The sequence below is a fragment of the Pavona decussata genome, unplaced genomic scaffold, assembly GCF_977016875.1.
Source record: "Pavona decussata unplaced genomic scaffold, jaPavDecu1.1 SCAFFOLD_21, whole genome shotgun sequence".
Classification (NCBI taxonomy): domain Eukaryota; kingdom Metazoa; phylum Cnidaria; class Anthozoa; order Scleractinia; family Agariciidae; genus Pavona; species Pavona decussata.
The window spans coordinates 1,803,294-1,820,073 of record NW_028145444.1 but is presented as its reverse complement, the minus strand read 5'-3'; the positions used below and the strand labels follow the sequence as shown (position 1 = coordinate 1,820,073).

At 37.9% G+C, this 16,780-nt stretch overlaps 2 protein-coding genes across 4 annotated transcripts in view; both read left to right on the top strand.

Moving 5' to 3' along the window:
• LOC146486160 (uncharacterized) overlaps window positions 1-3,010 on the top strand; it is a 49,257-nt gene extending 46,247 nt beyond the window's left edge. For all 3 annotated transcript variants that reach the window (XM_085099034.1, XM_085099026.1, XM_085099017.1), the window contains 3 exons: window positions 68-221; window positions 1,368-2,128; window positions 2,730-3,010. In XM_085099034.1, coding sequence (XP_084955160.1) covers window positions 68-221; window positions 1,368-2,128; window positions 2,730-2,909 — 1,095 coding nt within the window. In that variant the 3' untranslated portion in view covers window positions 2,910-3,010. The remainder of the gene's footprint in view (window positions 1-67; window positions 222-1,367; window positions 2,129-2,729) is intronic.
• A 2,394-nt stretch (window positions 3,011-5,404) lies between these two features.
• LOC146486159 (doublecortin domain-containing protein 1-like) overlaps window positions 5,405-16,780 on the top strand; it is a 39,505-nt gene continuing 28,129 nt past the window's right edge. The window contains exons 1-11 of the mRNA XM_085098803.1: window positions 5,405-5,805; window positions 6,757-6,978; window positions 8,367-8,416; window positions 9,016-9,146; window positions 10,094-10,256; window positions 10,795-10,994; window positions 11,139-11,232; window positions 12,203-12,372; window positions 12,889-12,972; window positions 14,496-14,675; window positions 16,238-16,517. Coding sequence (XP_084954929.1) covers window positions 5,657-5,805; window positions 6,757-6,978; window positions 8,367-8,416; window positions 9,016-9,146; window positions 10,094-10,256; window positions 10,795-10,994; window positions 11,139-11,232; window positions 12,203-12,372; window positions 12,889-12,972; window positions 14,496-14,675; window positions 16,238-16,517 — 1,723 coding nt within the window. The 5' untranslated portion in view covers window positions 5,405-5,656. The remainder of the gene's footprint in view (window positions 5,806-6,756; window positions 6,979-8,366; window positions 8,417-9,015; window positions 9,147-10,093; window positions 10,257-10,794; window positions 10,995-11,138; window positions 11,233-12,202; window positions 12,373-12,888; window positions 12,973-14,495; window positions 14,676-16,237; window positions 16,518-16,780) is intronic.

The window sequence follows — 16,780 nt, the reverse complement described above, 5'->3', positions numbered from 1 at the left end:
TCATTTTACTATTTTTTACCTTGAAGGCAGAGTGTAATCAAGATTTATTTTTACTTTTTTATAACAGACAAACCCCTTGACTGATCATGAAAAGGAGGCGGCCGAGAAGCAGACCAGTGGCAGCTGGTGGGGACTGTTGAAATATTCCTTGGTGTTGTTAGTTCCTGGTTTCCTCAATCATGCAGCACTGTACCGCGAAGGAGAAATGCTAAGGCCCACTGGTCAGTTAAAAGAACCCTTTATAAGTACCAATAACTGATACAAAAATGCAAGTAATCTTCAGTTGCCAGTATAAATTTCTTAAAGTAGCAGCCTGGGGGAGAGGGGGAGGTAAGGTACTCAACAAAGTGTGATATATGGAGACTCTGCCCCAAGGTTTAAACCCTTATCCTTTTATATACCATTTTTGACAGAAAAGGTAACTCTTTCGTAGAAAACTCTTCCACAGAAAATGGTACCCCTTTAACAAAAAATTACCAACAGGAGAAACATTGCATCTCTTTTTGGTAGGTGTGCGTTTTTTTGGAAGAATCCAAAAATGGATTGGTGATCTCAGATCATTTGAATCATGCCGCATCAAAGGTTCAACCAACAAATCCACTCTGGACAAGGATTCGTTGGTTCCTTTGATGCGGCATGATCCGAGTGATTTGAGATCACAAATCCGTTTTTGGATTCTCCCAAAAAAACGCACCCTTGGTCTGTACAATATATTTTGAAAGGCCTTTTATTACCTAAGGGACAGTTTTTCTTAGTCTATCTATACTTCACCTTGTGAAATCCCTAGCCTTTTGTATCCCTCCAGCCTGAAAAAGGTACCCCTTTGGGGCTGACCCTTCCTGTGTAGTCCATTATAAGGAGTCTCTGCCCCCCTCCCCCCAGAAAGAGCAGTTGGGAGAGTTTGTGTTCTAAATTATCATTTGCCTATGAACTCCTAAAATCAAGCCATTTCAGTTAAGGATTTCAGCAGTGTTTTACCACATATATATTCCACTGTTTTATGGTCTTAGCTCCCTTAAGTCTCCTGTAGCTCAGTGGTAGAGCATCCCAACTAGTAATCGGAGGGTCTTAGGTTCGACTCCTGATAGGAGCACTTGGATTTCCATTTTACGAGTATGCCTGTGTCTTTCACTGAATAATACATCATTCTCATTTATTCACCAGGCTTAAAAAATATTCCATCACATTTATTTCCATTGTGCATAAACTTGTTTCATTTTCCTAAGACTTTATCTGTTATAATTCAACCTGATGACAGTGGAAGACACTGTTGGTTGAATTTGTGAAATTCATTGTTTATATTTCATTGATTGTTGTATTGTAATACTTGCTGATGGTTGTACATGTATAATTTGTTTTATTTCAAGGTGAACTGTATAATATTGGTTGGAAGCAAAAACTCTTCATGGGCTGTTCAGGTCGTGGTCCCCCTACTGTCATTTTTGATGCACCTACAGGTCAATCATCTGATGCCTGGGTGCTGATTGCACCTGAAATTGCCAAGGTAGCCCGTGTATGCGTCTATGATAGAGCTGGATTAGGATACAGTGAAAGGCCATTTGTCAACTGGTCTGAACCACAACAAGCCAAGAGAGGCAAGTTGTCAACAAGCGAGAGAATGGTAGAGGACTTTCATCGGCTGTTCACATTAAGCTCTGATCAACCAAGACCTTTCATTCTTGTTGGTGCAGAACTAGGGGCAGTGAATGCAAGATTTTATACTCAAATGTTTGAGAATGACATTGCAAGTCTTGTGCTAATAAATCCCTTGGTAGAAGGGATGTTTAGTGATGAGTGGACAAAACTGTGGTATGAACGATACGTGTCTTCTCAGCAAGTATTACAGTTTTCTGCAGCCTCAGGATTCACAAGAATGGCATTGATCTTTGGCTTGATGAAACCACCAATGCAGCACAAACTGTTGCCGTCAAATGTGACCTTGAGGCAGAAGCATCTGTTGTGTAAGCCTGGTCACCTTAGTGCAGGAGTTGATGAATTTTTCTTCTTGAATGAAAGCTTAGCTCAGATGAGAATGGTGCGAAAACTGAAGCCATTCCCACAGTTAGCTGATGTTACGATCATCAGTAGTGCTTTGTATGATGACAAGCTGAGCAAAGAATTAAACCAGGTAAAGTTATCTGTTATAATTATTGTGCAAAAGAGGTGTATGTCACTTTTTTGATATATGAAAAATGCCCCAAACTAGCCTGCTCTGCAGATTTTGTGTGCTAACCCCTAGAAGGTATTTAATGACAATTTTATTAATTGTTTGTGCTAAAGCTAACCTTCTAGGAATTTTGCCTTTGCTTTAATGAAGATGCAGTTTTGTGTTGTCAAATCCTTCAAAATTCAGCCTTTAGGCACACAATCCGCAGTGCATAACAAATCTAGGCAAGTTGGGAGCGTTTTTGTAACCTTTCGGCCAAAATAGTGATCTATATACCCCTTTTGCAGAGAACCGTTCAATTATAATAATCAGAAATAGCACCAAGTCTGATGGTTGTTTGGAATCCCGGAAGCACAGTAGGAAAAGGAGGCATCGTCCTTTAAGACATAGATTTGACATGGTAGCTGCCAGCAAAGGCAGCATAAAACCAAGATTGATTGAAGTCAGCTATGGACGGCTTATGCCTCCATGGAAAGGAAAGATGATGATATGTAGTATACGTAGCAGTAATCTGCTAACCAGTAGTGGGGTAACTGTATTTTCTTTCTTTCCTTGTCTTTAGGTCTGGTCTACAGCTCAGAATCAGATTTCAAATGTCTTGCACTCAGGAAGTGAAAGAATTAACTTATCAGGAACTGCCCAGTCAGCGCTTTTACAACATCATGACGCCATTATAAAAACAATAAAAAGTCATATCGACAAATGGAAGCGAAAACAGCCCAGGAGTAGTAAAAGCTTTTGAATTAGACATCAGTCACTATACCTTTTCTGAGTATCAAATCATACAGTGTGTTTTAGCGAAATAAAAATTCTGGTTGAGTGTTGAAGTGCATCTGTTGTGTTTGCCTAACAGTCGCACCAAAAAAGCGCAAATTCCCGTGATACTAGAATAGAATAGTTCTTTATTTAAACACGGTAAAATCCATCAGGAGTGTAAAAATTAGAAATAACCTAACTATCCTAAACAAAATGCAAAAAACAAAATGCAAAAACTAACTACAACTAATCCGACTAAACCTGTTTTTCATGAATGCCGTGTATACTGTAGCATTAAAACTGAAGATTAACTAATCTATTTAATTGACATAGAGATTTAGGTTCTCTCACATCACAGGGCAGGCTGTTCCAGAGAACTGCTCCGCTATAACTAAAGCTGTTTTTTCATGAAATTAGTTCGCGGAAACGGGACAAATAGTCCCTCAGGGAATAACACGTTTCATTTCGTTTAACAAATTTAGAGGATAAATATTCAGGAACAAGACCATTTTAAAGACTTGTATACCATTAATGCTTTCTGTATTTGAAATTGAGTGCTCAAGTCTTTTCAATCGAGTTGTCTAATTAAGCGGTTAGCGTCAGCATCATAGCTAGAAAAGGTTAAAACGCGAGCGGCACAGTTCTGAAGCTTCTGTAGCCTGTCAAATAACGTTTTACCACAATTACCTCAGACAATATTTCAATATTGCAATAACCGAAATGATAATTAGTGCGTTGTATCAGGTTGTATATATAATGAAGAGTAGGTGGAGGGATAAAAGGTCTAATTCTTATTATTGCTCCTATCCTACTCCATATATAAGAGCGTTCCCAAAATCAAATGATTTCTTCTTGTTTTTGCACATTTTCAGGCATTTTTCAGATTTTTTAGGTACCGGTGAGCCGTCTTGAAGCTTTCGTGGGGCGCAAGCGATCCCAATATGACGGAAAGCCTGCGTTGTAGGCGTTTTCGGGGAGCCAGCGATTGCGGGTTATCGTATCCGCCATGTCGGATTTGCAAAATCTTTGGGAGCTGGGGAAGGGATCGGCGAAATGTTGTTCATTTCCAACATAAAAAAATAGCAGCTTAGGAAATCTAACAATTGATTGTTGAAGGGCACAACCGTCTTTTGACAAATCTTAGGCCGATTATTCGTGTCTGAATTTTTACGTGTGGCTACTAATACTAGACAAGTTTAGTCATAAACTGCGATCAGGCGCTCATTTTTCATTTTTCAGACGGCGGTCCGACCGCCGACTCTCACGCTGCCACACCTTCGCGCTCCCCCGGAAAAAGAATGCCTGATCACAGGTTAGTTTATTCAGAGAACACCGCGCTTTGTCTTTGAGAAAAACGAAGCCAAAATATTGAGTCAGCGAACGAAAAGCAAAGAAAAAAGCGGAAAAATAGACTATTTGGAGCGTAACAACACAGGGCTATGTTCTATGATTAAAATTAAGGTCGCGTGCAAAATTCAGACACTTTGGAACAAAACGAAAAATCGGAATGTTCCATTCTGCTCAGCCTCAGCATCTGGGTGTGAAGAAAAGGTGCCGTGAACCAAGGGTATCTCGTAGGTTAGTATCTCGCCGATAAACGGATATGGGCGTGGTGTAATCTCGTACCCAGATCTCCTACGACATTCCCGAACCGACAACTGAGATCGGGGTACGAGATTAGGCGTGGTGTTGAAGATATGCTTTGGCGAGGATCATCGATCATTTTTATTTTATTTATTTATTTTTATTTTTATTATCTTGCCACACAGAATAAATTACAAATAGAATAGAAAAGATAATAAATAGCTATTAAATTAATATTAAATTTAAAGTGAACATGCAACTTGGAAAGAGAGACTGTGGCGAGGAAATCTCCGAGAAGCGAAGCGTATGAGGAATAGAGATTTCCCCCCAAGGGGAATTTAAATACTACTAGGCGGCATTTAAAAGAAAAGAAAGACGTATATTTTAAATATGTAAGTGTGCTTAGATAAGAAGATAGATACAAAGTGTTACGGTATTTAGGTTGTATCTTGTCTGGCCCTTAAAATGGTTTGATCACCCGCTTGAATATATTAAAAGTCGGACTGCGACCGTACCAGTCGTACTTTTTTCCTCAGTTCACGCGCGCAAAGTTACCGTAAAATTATACAAATTATAAAAGTTGACGAGGAGGGATTGGCGTTTCTCGCGGCTCCCAGCTTTGGAAATTAGAGAAGAAAGGTCAAGAAAGAGACTGCTCGAAGTTTATATCGATCAGAAACCTGCTTGAATATAAATGGAAACAAATTTGTGTAAAATTGAAAAGAATACTAAACGTTTTCGATCATAAAAGCTCCTGACGGTGGTCTTGATTATCAGAATTTCTTAGTAATTTTTAATAAAATTTTTTCGTTTTCTGATTTTTTTTTCACTGAGTTATTTTCCCGCCAAATAAAATCTTGCCAGCGGTATTTCAAAATAATATGACGTCACCGTAGCAACGCGACGCCATCTTGGAAAATGCAAATCACCAAGAAATGTCTTTGTAAACTGTCCTAAATAGAGGCGGATTTTTCAGGTATAGTTGTTAGACTGTAAAAAGAAGTTAATTAGACAGTTACCTGTTAATTTTTGGGTTGGATCTGTAAAGCTGCGATGGACCCTAACGCGGATGAAATACACGGTTATGTAAGGAGAGGTTGAGATTAATTTGCTGTTTACTTGATCTGAGGAAATCTAAACAAATTCAAAATGACTTCAAAATCGCGAACAGCTGTTGGCAAGGGAAAATCATCTGTGTATTTTCAACGAGGAATGAGTGAGGAAATCAGCTACGAAGACGTGTTGCTTGCTCAGTACATGAATGAGATCCAAAAGGCTCCTCCGGTTCGTAAAGAAAGGTAAGATTGAGCAAATAATATAATAAATAAGACCATTTTTTTTAGCGGCATGGTCTCTGCACAGCTCCTGGCGGTTGCGCACAGATTATTTAATAACGTATAAACAGTGTCTTTTGTATCCTTAATCCTCTACAAACTGTGCCTCATTTCATATTTTTTTTGGCGGATCACAGATGATCAATTGCTTACTTCACTTATCTCCACGTAGATCACTGTCAAAATGTTATGCACACTGAGGGTTAATTCAGACACAGAGTCCCTGAGTAGTCTGCTAGGGATTTGTTTTGGCTTAATTCAGGCTTTACCTGGAAAGATTTCTCTACAACCCCATCCTTATTCATGCAGTTAATTCTCCTACTATTCCTGGAAAGATTTACACACAGCCCCATGTATTAATTATACATGCATCACTGTCATATTACCCTCTTACACAACAAACGAGCATGAATAGAGTTGGAGTCGCAAAATGTCCATATCCTGGGATTTTTTGACACACCTGACACATTTTTTCCCCTTTTGGCTTAACACTGATAGGTGCATTTCTTGTCAAGTTGCACTTACTTTATGCCCTCTAGAACGGTTTTCAATTGAGTGTCAAAAGTAATTGCGTTTTTGCCTTGGTTTTGCATTACTACATGCTGTGATTGGTTGATAAAACCTCGCGCCACTTTCTCAACCAGTAAGATGTAAAATCAAAACCAATCGTGCCTTTTTCGCACACGTTTACCTGCTCGGCTTGGTACCGGCTATATGTATTTGCTTTGAATTCTGATTAGTTCATTGAACTGTTTGCATCTGTTGTGATTGGCCATAGTAATTGTTTTGGTTTTGGTTTTGGTTTTATGACACTCAGTTTAAAACTGCTCTACGATAATATTACAAATCTGTAGCATTAATTTTTATATTATTTATTATTATACTGTGTTATGCTTAATTAAATTTTTTTTATAGGGAAGCAAGGCTGTCTCCTTATGCTGTATCAACGCACACTTATGGTGGCACTAAGTCAAACAGACCCAAGTCTGCAGTTTTGTCGCAGAGAGAAAAGCCTAAGAGAAGTACTGGTCCACCTCAAACAGTGATTGGCTGGTCTGAAAAGGCAGACTGGACATCAGAGCAGCAGCAGTTGAAAAAGCGCAACCGCCCAGTATCAGCTCCTGCAACAAGAAACAGGTTAATAACAAGCAAACTGATCTATTCAAAATGCCAATTAAACTGTCTTCAAATTTTCTCTTTTAGAACTGTGTTTAGTTCCGACTGAAACCTTTACAGCCAAATTTGTTGTATCGGCTTAAATACCTGCTATTTTTTCCGATATAGTTCAGAGAAAATATAAAGTATTTATGCCGACATAGTTCGGAAAAAATAGCAAGTATTTATGCTTATACAGTTCAGGTAATAGGTCAAAGCTACAAGTAAACACCATTCACCGCTGAGGTGTATCAAGTTTCCCTGCCTCGGGCGATGCTCAGTCTACTGGTTTGCTTCAAAAATTCTTTTGATCTTTCTTACGAAAGTCTCCCCAGCTTGCAAGACTGAAACAATGTCAGCTACCCTCCATCCTTCCCTCAACAAAAATACCACTCTCCATGGCAATTCTCTTGGATATTCTCGGGTCATTTTCAGTTTTCCCTCGTCTCTTAAGAATCGCAAGCAGGCAAAGCTGGGCGAGCATGTTAAGTTGTTATTTGCATAACCCTGCCTCCAATCAGATGATTGACAGAACAGAGAAACCCAAAATCCCTTCGAAGTTTGCAAAACGTGCAGCACATTATACAACAAATTTGGCTGTAAGCCCCAGCATCAACATGTATCTTCTCCTCACTATTCTCCTTTTATTTCTTACAGTACCAATTGGGAGAATTTTTAACCATCTAAGATCAACATAAACGCTGGTGATCATTTCCTTCACTCTCATGTCATGTGTGTTTGAAGAAGTAATTGTGAAGTGCAAAATAGTCATGCTGGTCTTAAGCTTATTGGCCCTGAAAAGGTCAAGCTTTGTTTTTAATTCACCAAAGCAGCCTCATAGTGAGTTTAACTGCACCAACAAAGGGTATATACTGTACTGTATTGGATGATACAAATTTTTGGTCATTTAAGGACGGTGCCTACTTTTACCGAAGTATTTTTGTGCAGTTTATGACTATGCAGGAAAAGCAGATCTTAGCAAGGGTTATGGAAATCTAAAAAGAAAACTGGGGGTAACCACGCATTTTTAGAGATAATTAAGCAACAATATTATTATTCTAAAAAGGAGTGAAATACAAGCAAGGTAACTATGTTTTTTTTTTCCAAATTGAAGCTTTATTATCTCTGAAAAATGCATGGTTACCCCCAATTTTCTTAGGATACCAAAAGCACTTACTGACTTCTGCTTTCTCTGCATAGTTTTAAACCGCACAAAAATATCCCTGTATTAGTAGTCCCCACCCACAGGAAACCGGAGTATCACGAGATGCGCAAAACGTATGCACAGTAGCAAAAGTAGGCACCATCTAATTTAGTGTAAGATTTAATGCAGAAGTATTAAACTAGATCTTCATTTTTTAACCTCACAGATCAGGCTCGTTTAGTTCTGCAACCTCATCACTTTCTAGAAATACTTCAGGTAATAAATTCATGAGATATTAGTTTTATCTAAACTTGAGATATATTGCTTGTAAAAAAGCTCAGGTACATGTAGCTGGACCAAGGTATATGTCTGCTATGTTTTAACAAATTTCATTGATCATAACTTTATTGTACCCCACCCCTGACATTAATTTTGTTTTCTCCCCAATTTTGTTGGTCATGTATTTTCAACAATTTATCCGTGGCCTGACATAATCAACAACAAGCACATCTATAAAGCTACTTTTTATATGGACACACCATGAAACATTCTGATCATTGTTAGAATTTACCCTCCACCCCTCCAGCCCTCCCCCCACTAAAGTAGAGATTACATAGGACAGGCTCTTGAACATTTTTTTTTAACTTGAGATAGGAAATGTAAAAACATTGCTCTTGAAGATTTATGCCTTGGGACAAGAACTTATTTTTATCTGTCAGAGTGAAGCCTCATTTGTTTCACTTCAATCTATAAAAGCATATATTATAAGTGCAGTTTTCATGGCTCTATAAAATAAGTAACACTTCATGTAACTTAAATGGCACATATGTGTACAGTGTTAAAAGTTACTGGCAACTCAATGCATTTTCTGTTAGTTTCTAGTAGCACAAGCGGTAAGAAAACCAAGCCACTTTATAAGAGGAAGCCTCCACTGATTTGTGTCAGAGCTTTTCAGAATGGAAACAGGGATAATTATGCAAGGATCACTGTTCCAGATCTCCAACAGGTATATAGATAATTAACACCATGGGGGGATGGGGTTAGTGTTGGTGTGCAGCTCAGTCAGAGCAAAGTATGTAATTTTCCAGGACCCTTTTTCCAGACCTGGTTTCTAGAATTCATACCCGTTTCTGTGAAATCCATACCTGTTCTTTAATTCAGACTTAGACCAAAATGATTAAAATGTATACTATATTTCAGATCAAAATGCCTCAAAAACCATGCTCTTAGGGGCTGCACATACCTTGACTACCTATATAGCTTATATAGGGGAGCACCCCCACCCCCTTCCCCTTGGGATACAACACCAGCTTGCTGTATTATACCTGATAGCTAGCTGTGTGTTGCAGAGGTGTTCAGGGACTGCAAGGGCCAGGTAGAACTTACTAGATGGACTGTTCCTGAGTATATGGTGCAACTTATTAATAAGTAATGCGTTGGAGGACTTAAGTGGCACATTGGAGGATGGATTAAGATCAACCTGATTGATTGATTGATTGATTGATTGATTGATTGATTGATTGGTTGGTTGGTTGGTTGATTGATTGATCGATCGATTGATTGATTGATTGCTTGGTTGATCGATCGATCGATCTATCGATCGATCGATTGATTGATTGATTGATTGATTGATTGATTGATTGATTGATTGATTGATTGATTGATTGATTGATTGATAGTACTAGCAGTAGTAACACTTGGGAAAGATTAAGGTATAGTCATACCTCCACTCTGGTGTATATGTTGTCGTTTAAAATTGGTTTAAAAAATTTTCAAACCACTTTAATTAATATTTATTTTCCTTTGTGCAGTAATCAATTTACCATAATCTGAGACAAAGCTAAATAAAAATCAAACTCGCTTGATAATTTTTACACCAAAAAAATTTGAATCACAAAGTTCATAATTATATTACATTAGACACTTGATATTACAACTTGTTTCTCTCTTCAGCTCCTTGATGCCTGCACAGAAAAGCTGGGACTTGTGTCTGCTGCAAGGAAGCTTTATCTAGCTGATGGCACTCCAGTTACACATGCCAGCCAGCTTCCAAGGGACGTGGATGTTTTTGTGTCTTGTGGGGAGGCCTTTCGTGATCCCTATGCTACTATACGAGGTATTAAATCAGTTACTGCCTACTTTTGTCACTGTGCATATGTTCTGTGCATCTTGAGATACGCGAGTTTCCTACGGGTGGTGCCTACTAATACATGGATATTTTTACGCGGCTTAAAACTATGCGGAGAAAGCAGAACTTAGCAAGTGCTCTTGGTATCCAAAAAGAAAATTGGGGGTAACCGTGCATTTTTCAGAGATAAGAAAGCTTCAATTTTGAACAAAATGCCATGCATTTCTTTGTATTTTACTAGGATTTTTAGAATAATTGTTGCTTAATTATCTCTAAAAAGTGCGTGGTTACCCCCAAATTTTTTTTTGGATTTCAATAGCCCTTGGTAAGATCTGCTTCCCCGCATAGTCATAAATCAAACAAAAATACATTGTACCTCTTTATTAGTAGGCACCGTCCTTAAAATAATTTACATGTGAAGTAACACTTGAATTAAATACTGTGATTAGTCATGCAGTAATCTTGACAATATGAACAACTTGTGCTTGTTATTTACTGTACAAAATTATGTAATTATTTGCAACAGATAGGGAAGAACTACGCAGATCCGCATCTTGGACCCTCAGTGGCATTGTCCTTCCTGAAGATCGCTCCAGAGGTCGCACAAAACCATCTCTGTCCAAGAGGATGAAATCATTAGTTGAAAGTCAGAGGAGAAGAATTTTAGTGTTCAGGAATGGTGGAAGTTCAGAAGGAGTGGAGATAGTGGCTGGAAGATTTGATGAGGTATATTTTTCTTATACTTACGTTGGCAAGCCTTATAGCAGTCATTTGGATTCTATAAAGTGGCCCGAAGATTACATGATTGGACAAGTACCTTATCCTTGATTCTGTACAGTAATTTACGTTTAATCTCTTCTTTCATGATAGTTTCTAGATGACTGCACTAAGAAGTTAAATCTGGAATCAGGAGCCAGACTTTTGTTTGACTGGCAAGGAAAGGAAATCAAGAGTTTCTCTGATGGTTAGTTGTTTTTTACCAACAGCTTTACTCAGTTTTTGGTAATTAAGCAATAGTTATTATTTTGTTTAATTACCATATACTGGCAGCTCTAAACAACTCGCTTTTGAAAATAAACTGGTAGCCAGTAATTTTCCCAGCTACATTGTAGTTCCAGAAAACATCCATACATCCACCATGGAAGAGATTTTCTCTAAGACCCCCCTTCCCCTCTGGAAATTCCAATTTAGCTTCATATTTCCCTTTAACTTTTTTGGCCTTTGAAGACCCTCATCCCCCCCCCCCCCCTCAGAATTTCTAATCCCTTTGGGTGGGGGGGGGGGGGAATGGATATTTTCTGGAAGTACACATTCAGGTCTCTCCTTCTTAGTCAATACTGGTTTTGTTTCGGACCCCCTAGCAAGCATAAGAATCTATAGCTCTCGCTGGTGAAGGGAGAACAGTGAACAGTCTTTATGTAGTTTAATTAAAAACAAAAAACAGGCAATTTTAATTTTGCATTGAACATGATAAATCTACAAAAGCAGTAGCCTATTTAATTATGTTAAATACCAAAGTGCCATTTTGGGGTTTTCTAAAACACAACAACCTCAGAACCTCATACTCCCCTCATGGACGATTTTTTGTTTTGCACCCCCCCCCCCCCCCCCTAGGAAATTCCATTTTAGCTCCATACTCCTAAAATTTTGGAAGAGCCCCACTCCCCCTAGGAATGACCTTCCTTGGGATAGGTGTTGATTTTTTCTGGAACTGTACAATCATTAGGCTCGATTTCCAGCCGCTGTTCGGGAAACGAGCCTGCGCTCCTCCCCCGAAAGGACTTTTTAAAAGGGTTATCCAGTGAGCAGCACTTCTGCTGCGTATCTCTTGGGGAAGGAACAAAGACCGGACTCGAGAGAGCAGCGGAAATCGAGCCTATACAATCATTGCCTTAGCTCAGTTTACTTTAGTTCTTATCATTGTTCATTTTTAGTGCCTGTACTGGACAGAATTCTTCAGCCATCAGCCAGTGTCATTTTAGGACCTGTTTGGGTGACAAGAGGAGCAGAGAGATTTAGTCCTAAAGGAGCTTATCACTTTATTACAACCCTTCTGATGAGCACCAAGGACAGATTAAAACAAAGCAAAACTTATAAACAGCAGGTATTATACTCTTGACTGATATTAAACTCTGTTGCAAAATACGAAACTGGATTGATCACTCTCTAGGTTGGTATTTTTGTTTTGCTTAAAAGAACCTGAATTTTTGCATGTGGTCTACTGCTAGCTTATTTAATTAAAGAACATCACTCCATGTTTTTTGGCTCCAAATTAAAGCAAATTGTTGTTCCGCCTCTCTCTTTGCTTTTCTTTTGCGGAATATTTTGGCCTCAATATTTTTTTTAAACTAAGTGTAGACCAGTGGACAAAACACAGCTCGATGTTCTCGGACTAAACTGAATGCCACATGCAATTTAGATTTAGACACTTTTGAACAAAATGAAAACTCAGGCTAAAATTTGACATGAGATTGTTATGTTTTCAGCCCTTAATTTGTTTGTTTATTTTATTTGTTTTTGACAGTGGACTATTACCTTGGTCCCCTATAGATATAGGTTAAAGCTGCAGCAAGAATTCACTTGGACTGAATGACTGCATTTTTATTTGTTTCCCAAACAGCTTGAGGAGAGTCTAAAGGGTGAAGTCCCATCCAAAGAAATCATGGCAATGAGCGAAACGGAGATTGAAAATGAGATAAAGGAGGTAGACAGATTATTTATACTTAAAAAAGTTATTTAGATCATAGTTATAATACTATAATATGTCATTAAATTTTTTGATAATTATGCGAAATGTTCCATTTTCCATATTGTTTGTCGGCATTAAGCAGGGGAGCAAACCACAAGTTAGGTAGTTCATTTTGATTATTGACATTTTTACATTTCTTTTATTTATACTCTCCACCCTTACTGTTACATAAGCACAAAATACAAAAGTTGGAGGTATTAAAAAACATACAGTAGACTAACATGCAGCTCAAAAATACAATTCAAATGGTGGGGAGGAGAGTAGGCGGAGCCTCTAGTAAATCTAATACCGTGCCCTTATAAAGGGAGTAAATTGATAAGAAAAGTAACTAAGTAGAATAGAGAAAATGAGAAAGTCATAGCAAAAGGAAAACAAAACAAAAAACAAGAGAAATGAAAATAATTGGAAAAAAGTATCATTAATAATGAACAAGGAATATAATGTATCATCGATGTTGAGCAAGGTAATATTTATAGAGTGCTTTTCTAAACATTCTTTTAGTAGGTTTGTCGTTAACTGTCTGAGGAATGTCATTCCAAAAGAATTTTCCTATTACGGTTGGACAAAATCTACTTAGATTTATTCGGAAAGAAGTTATTTTGATTATTCCCTGGTGAAAAACCTCACAGGATCTTCAAGGATCTTTGAAGATCTTAAAAGACCTGCTAAAGATCCTCAAAGATAAAGATCCTTAAAGGATCCTTACAGGATCTTTGAAGAATTCCTCCTGAGGAATGTTATTCCAAAAGAATTTTCCTATTTAGTATTACGGTTGGACAAAACCTCCTTAGATTTATTCTGAAAGAAGTTATTTTGATTATTCCCTGGTGAAAAACCTCACAGGATCTTCAAGGATCTTTGAAGATCTTCAAAGACCTGCTAAAGATCCTCAAAGATAAAGATCCTCAAAGGATCCTTACAGGATCTTTGAAGATCCTCCAAAGATCTTTAAAGATCCTGTATCTGCAAGATCTTGAATAATGTCTACAAAGATCCTCAGGGAATTGATAAAGATCTTGCAAGGATCTTGCAAGGATCTTACAAAGATCCTTGTAAAGATCTTTGCAAGGATCCTTGAAGATCCTCAAGGATTAAATAAAGATCTTTAAAGAATCCTTAAAAGGTCCTTGTAAAGATCTTGCAAAGATCTTTGCCAGGTTCCTTGAGGATTTAATGAGGATCTTTTAAGAATCTTAAAAAGATCCTTGTAAAGATCTTTCAAGGATCTTTGCCAGGATCCTTGAGGATTTAATGAGGATCTTTTAAGAATCTTAAAAAGATCCTTGTAAAGATCTTGCAAAGATATTTGCCAGGATCCTCAAGGATTTAATGAGGGTCTTTGAAGAATCTTAGAAAGATCCTTGCTAGGATTCTCAAAGATTTAAGAGGCCCTTTGGATTATCCTAAGCCTTCCTTACCACTTTCTCTTTGTATTTATTGTAACTTGTGTTTATTGCTCCATGTCTTTTTTATTTAAGGTTGATCAGCATATCAGTGACTTGGCAAGTGTTATACCCACCCTCAAGTCTCATCTGAGCAAAGTAGAGGCTGCGACACAAGACGAAGAGTCAGCAGGATTGGAGAATTACAGATATCAGCACTTGTCACACATTGCTCCAGAGAGCAGATTGCTGGCAAAACAGGGGCTCAAATTAAAGGTGATGATTACTTTTTCTAGGCTGTGAACTGAAGGCAATGGGAGCGTTGGACGTTCAATCTGACCTCCAGCTAGAAGGTTGGAAGAAACCGTAGTTGCTGGTCAGAATGCATCCATCATATGATAGGGTTACCAATTTGTTACCGGTAATATTTCTTTTGTTTGCATTTGATCCCCCATTTGAGAGTATTCGTTTAAATTATTGACTCAAAAACAAGGTTAGCCAGCTGATGAAAATTTTAAACTAGCAGCCATTTTCACAGACAGCTTCATGGAGTAGCATCCCACCTAGTTAGTCAAGTAGTAAATGGCTCCAAGTTGCATCATACTACAGAAACAGCAATAAGCACCTGTCCTGTTGAACCATCTGCCTCAATCGATCAGCAGAAAAAAAATTTGAAGAATGAAAAATTCTCGGAGGCAGATGATTTGATTGATTTGATCAAAAGTGAAAATATCTTGAAAACTCAGCGTATTATATCTGCATAATCCATCCTGCTCTTGTCAACATTATAACGTACTTGTGTATTATGTTTTGCACTATGGCTATGTTTGCCTAACTTTACTCTTTAAAAGCACTCAAAGTAATATAACTTCCCTGTTTTACTCTAAATATTGTTTTAAGTGATCGGCTAAGTATCTTATCGCAAATCTCATTTCTTTAACTGTACACATCTAGTCATAGTTCTTTGTCATTGTATTTTCCTTTCTCTTGTTTTACTTGCTACTGTATTGTAAGTTACTTTTTTGATTCTGTAAGGTTGAACTGCTGTTATTTGTTATGCATCAAAACCACTGCTCGCCTTGAAAAGCTGTAGCTAACTGCGTGCAGTGCTTATCTTCTCTTTGTATATGTTTAAATCTCTTTTTCTTCTATCAACACACCCAACCTTTTCTACAGCTACTTGTAACAGTGTGTCTTACTGTATATTTGCTTAGATGATTTAGTTGGTTGTTAATAATGTCATGGTCTGTCTTCTTGCATAGGAACTAAAAGCAATTTATAGTTTATTGTATTATTTAAGGATGGTACCTACTTTTGTTACTGCGCACACCTTCTGCACATCTCGAGATACTCAGATTTCCTATGGGTGGTGCCCACTAATACAGGGATATTTTTACGCAGTTTAAAACTATGCAGAGAAAGCAGAACTTAGCAAATGCCCTTGGTATCCAAAAAGAAAATTTGGGGTAACCATGCATTTTTCAGAGATAATGAAGCTTCAGTTTTGCCAAAAAATGCCGTATGTTGCTTTGTATTACTCAGTTTCTTAGCATAGTTGTTGCTTGATTATCTCTAAAAAATGTGTGGTTACCCCCTATTTTCTTTTAGGATTCCAAAAGCCCTTGCTGAGATCTGCTTTCCTTGCATAGTCATAAACCACACAAAAATGCTTCAGTATTAGTAGGCACCATCCTTAAAGTACAACTAGATTCCACAGTGTGAAAGAAAAAAACCTCATGCCATTCTGACTTGTACTGTAAGTACTCAGAAGAATAATATTGTATATAATAATTGTTTTATTAAACTTTAAGAAGTTTCTTTTCCTGTTATCTTGTCAGGTGTTTGAAAATGGCTGCTCTGAAAACTGCTTTGTTCTACACTTTAACCTGCATGAAGCTGAGAAAGGAATCCAAGGTGACAAGTCGCAGTTAATGCATCGGTTTCTTGATGCCTGCACCAGCTGTCAGAGAGTATCAGACAGCACAGGAGGGCCAGCAGGACGCAGGATTGCCAAAAGAGTGTTCACAAGGGAAGGCAAGGAGATCACTGATGTGCGTGACTTGGTGTATGATCAAGAAATATGGTTGTCGTATGGAGAGGACTTCAAACCACCTCATGGTAAATGAAACTTATAGAATGGTGTGACGTTTTGTATCTTATAATAATTTGTAACAAATGTTGGTGGTAATTAGTGGGCCTACACTTGTCTGTATCTTTCCAGTTTGTTTCCTTATTATTTTGCAATCTCAGAGGGAAAAATGGCACAAAGCCCTTAAGTGGCACTGACCTACATGTGCAATCAGGCATTTTGTTTACCTTCTTTCTGGTGAATAGAGAAATGGGACAAAAGAATTCTTAGTGCATTAATAATAATCTCTACT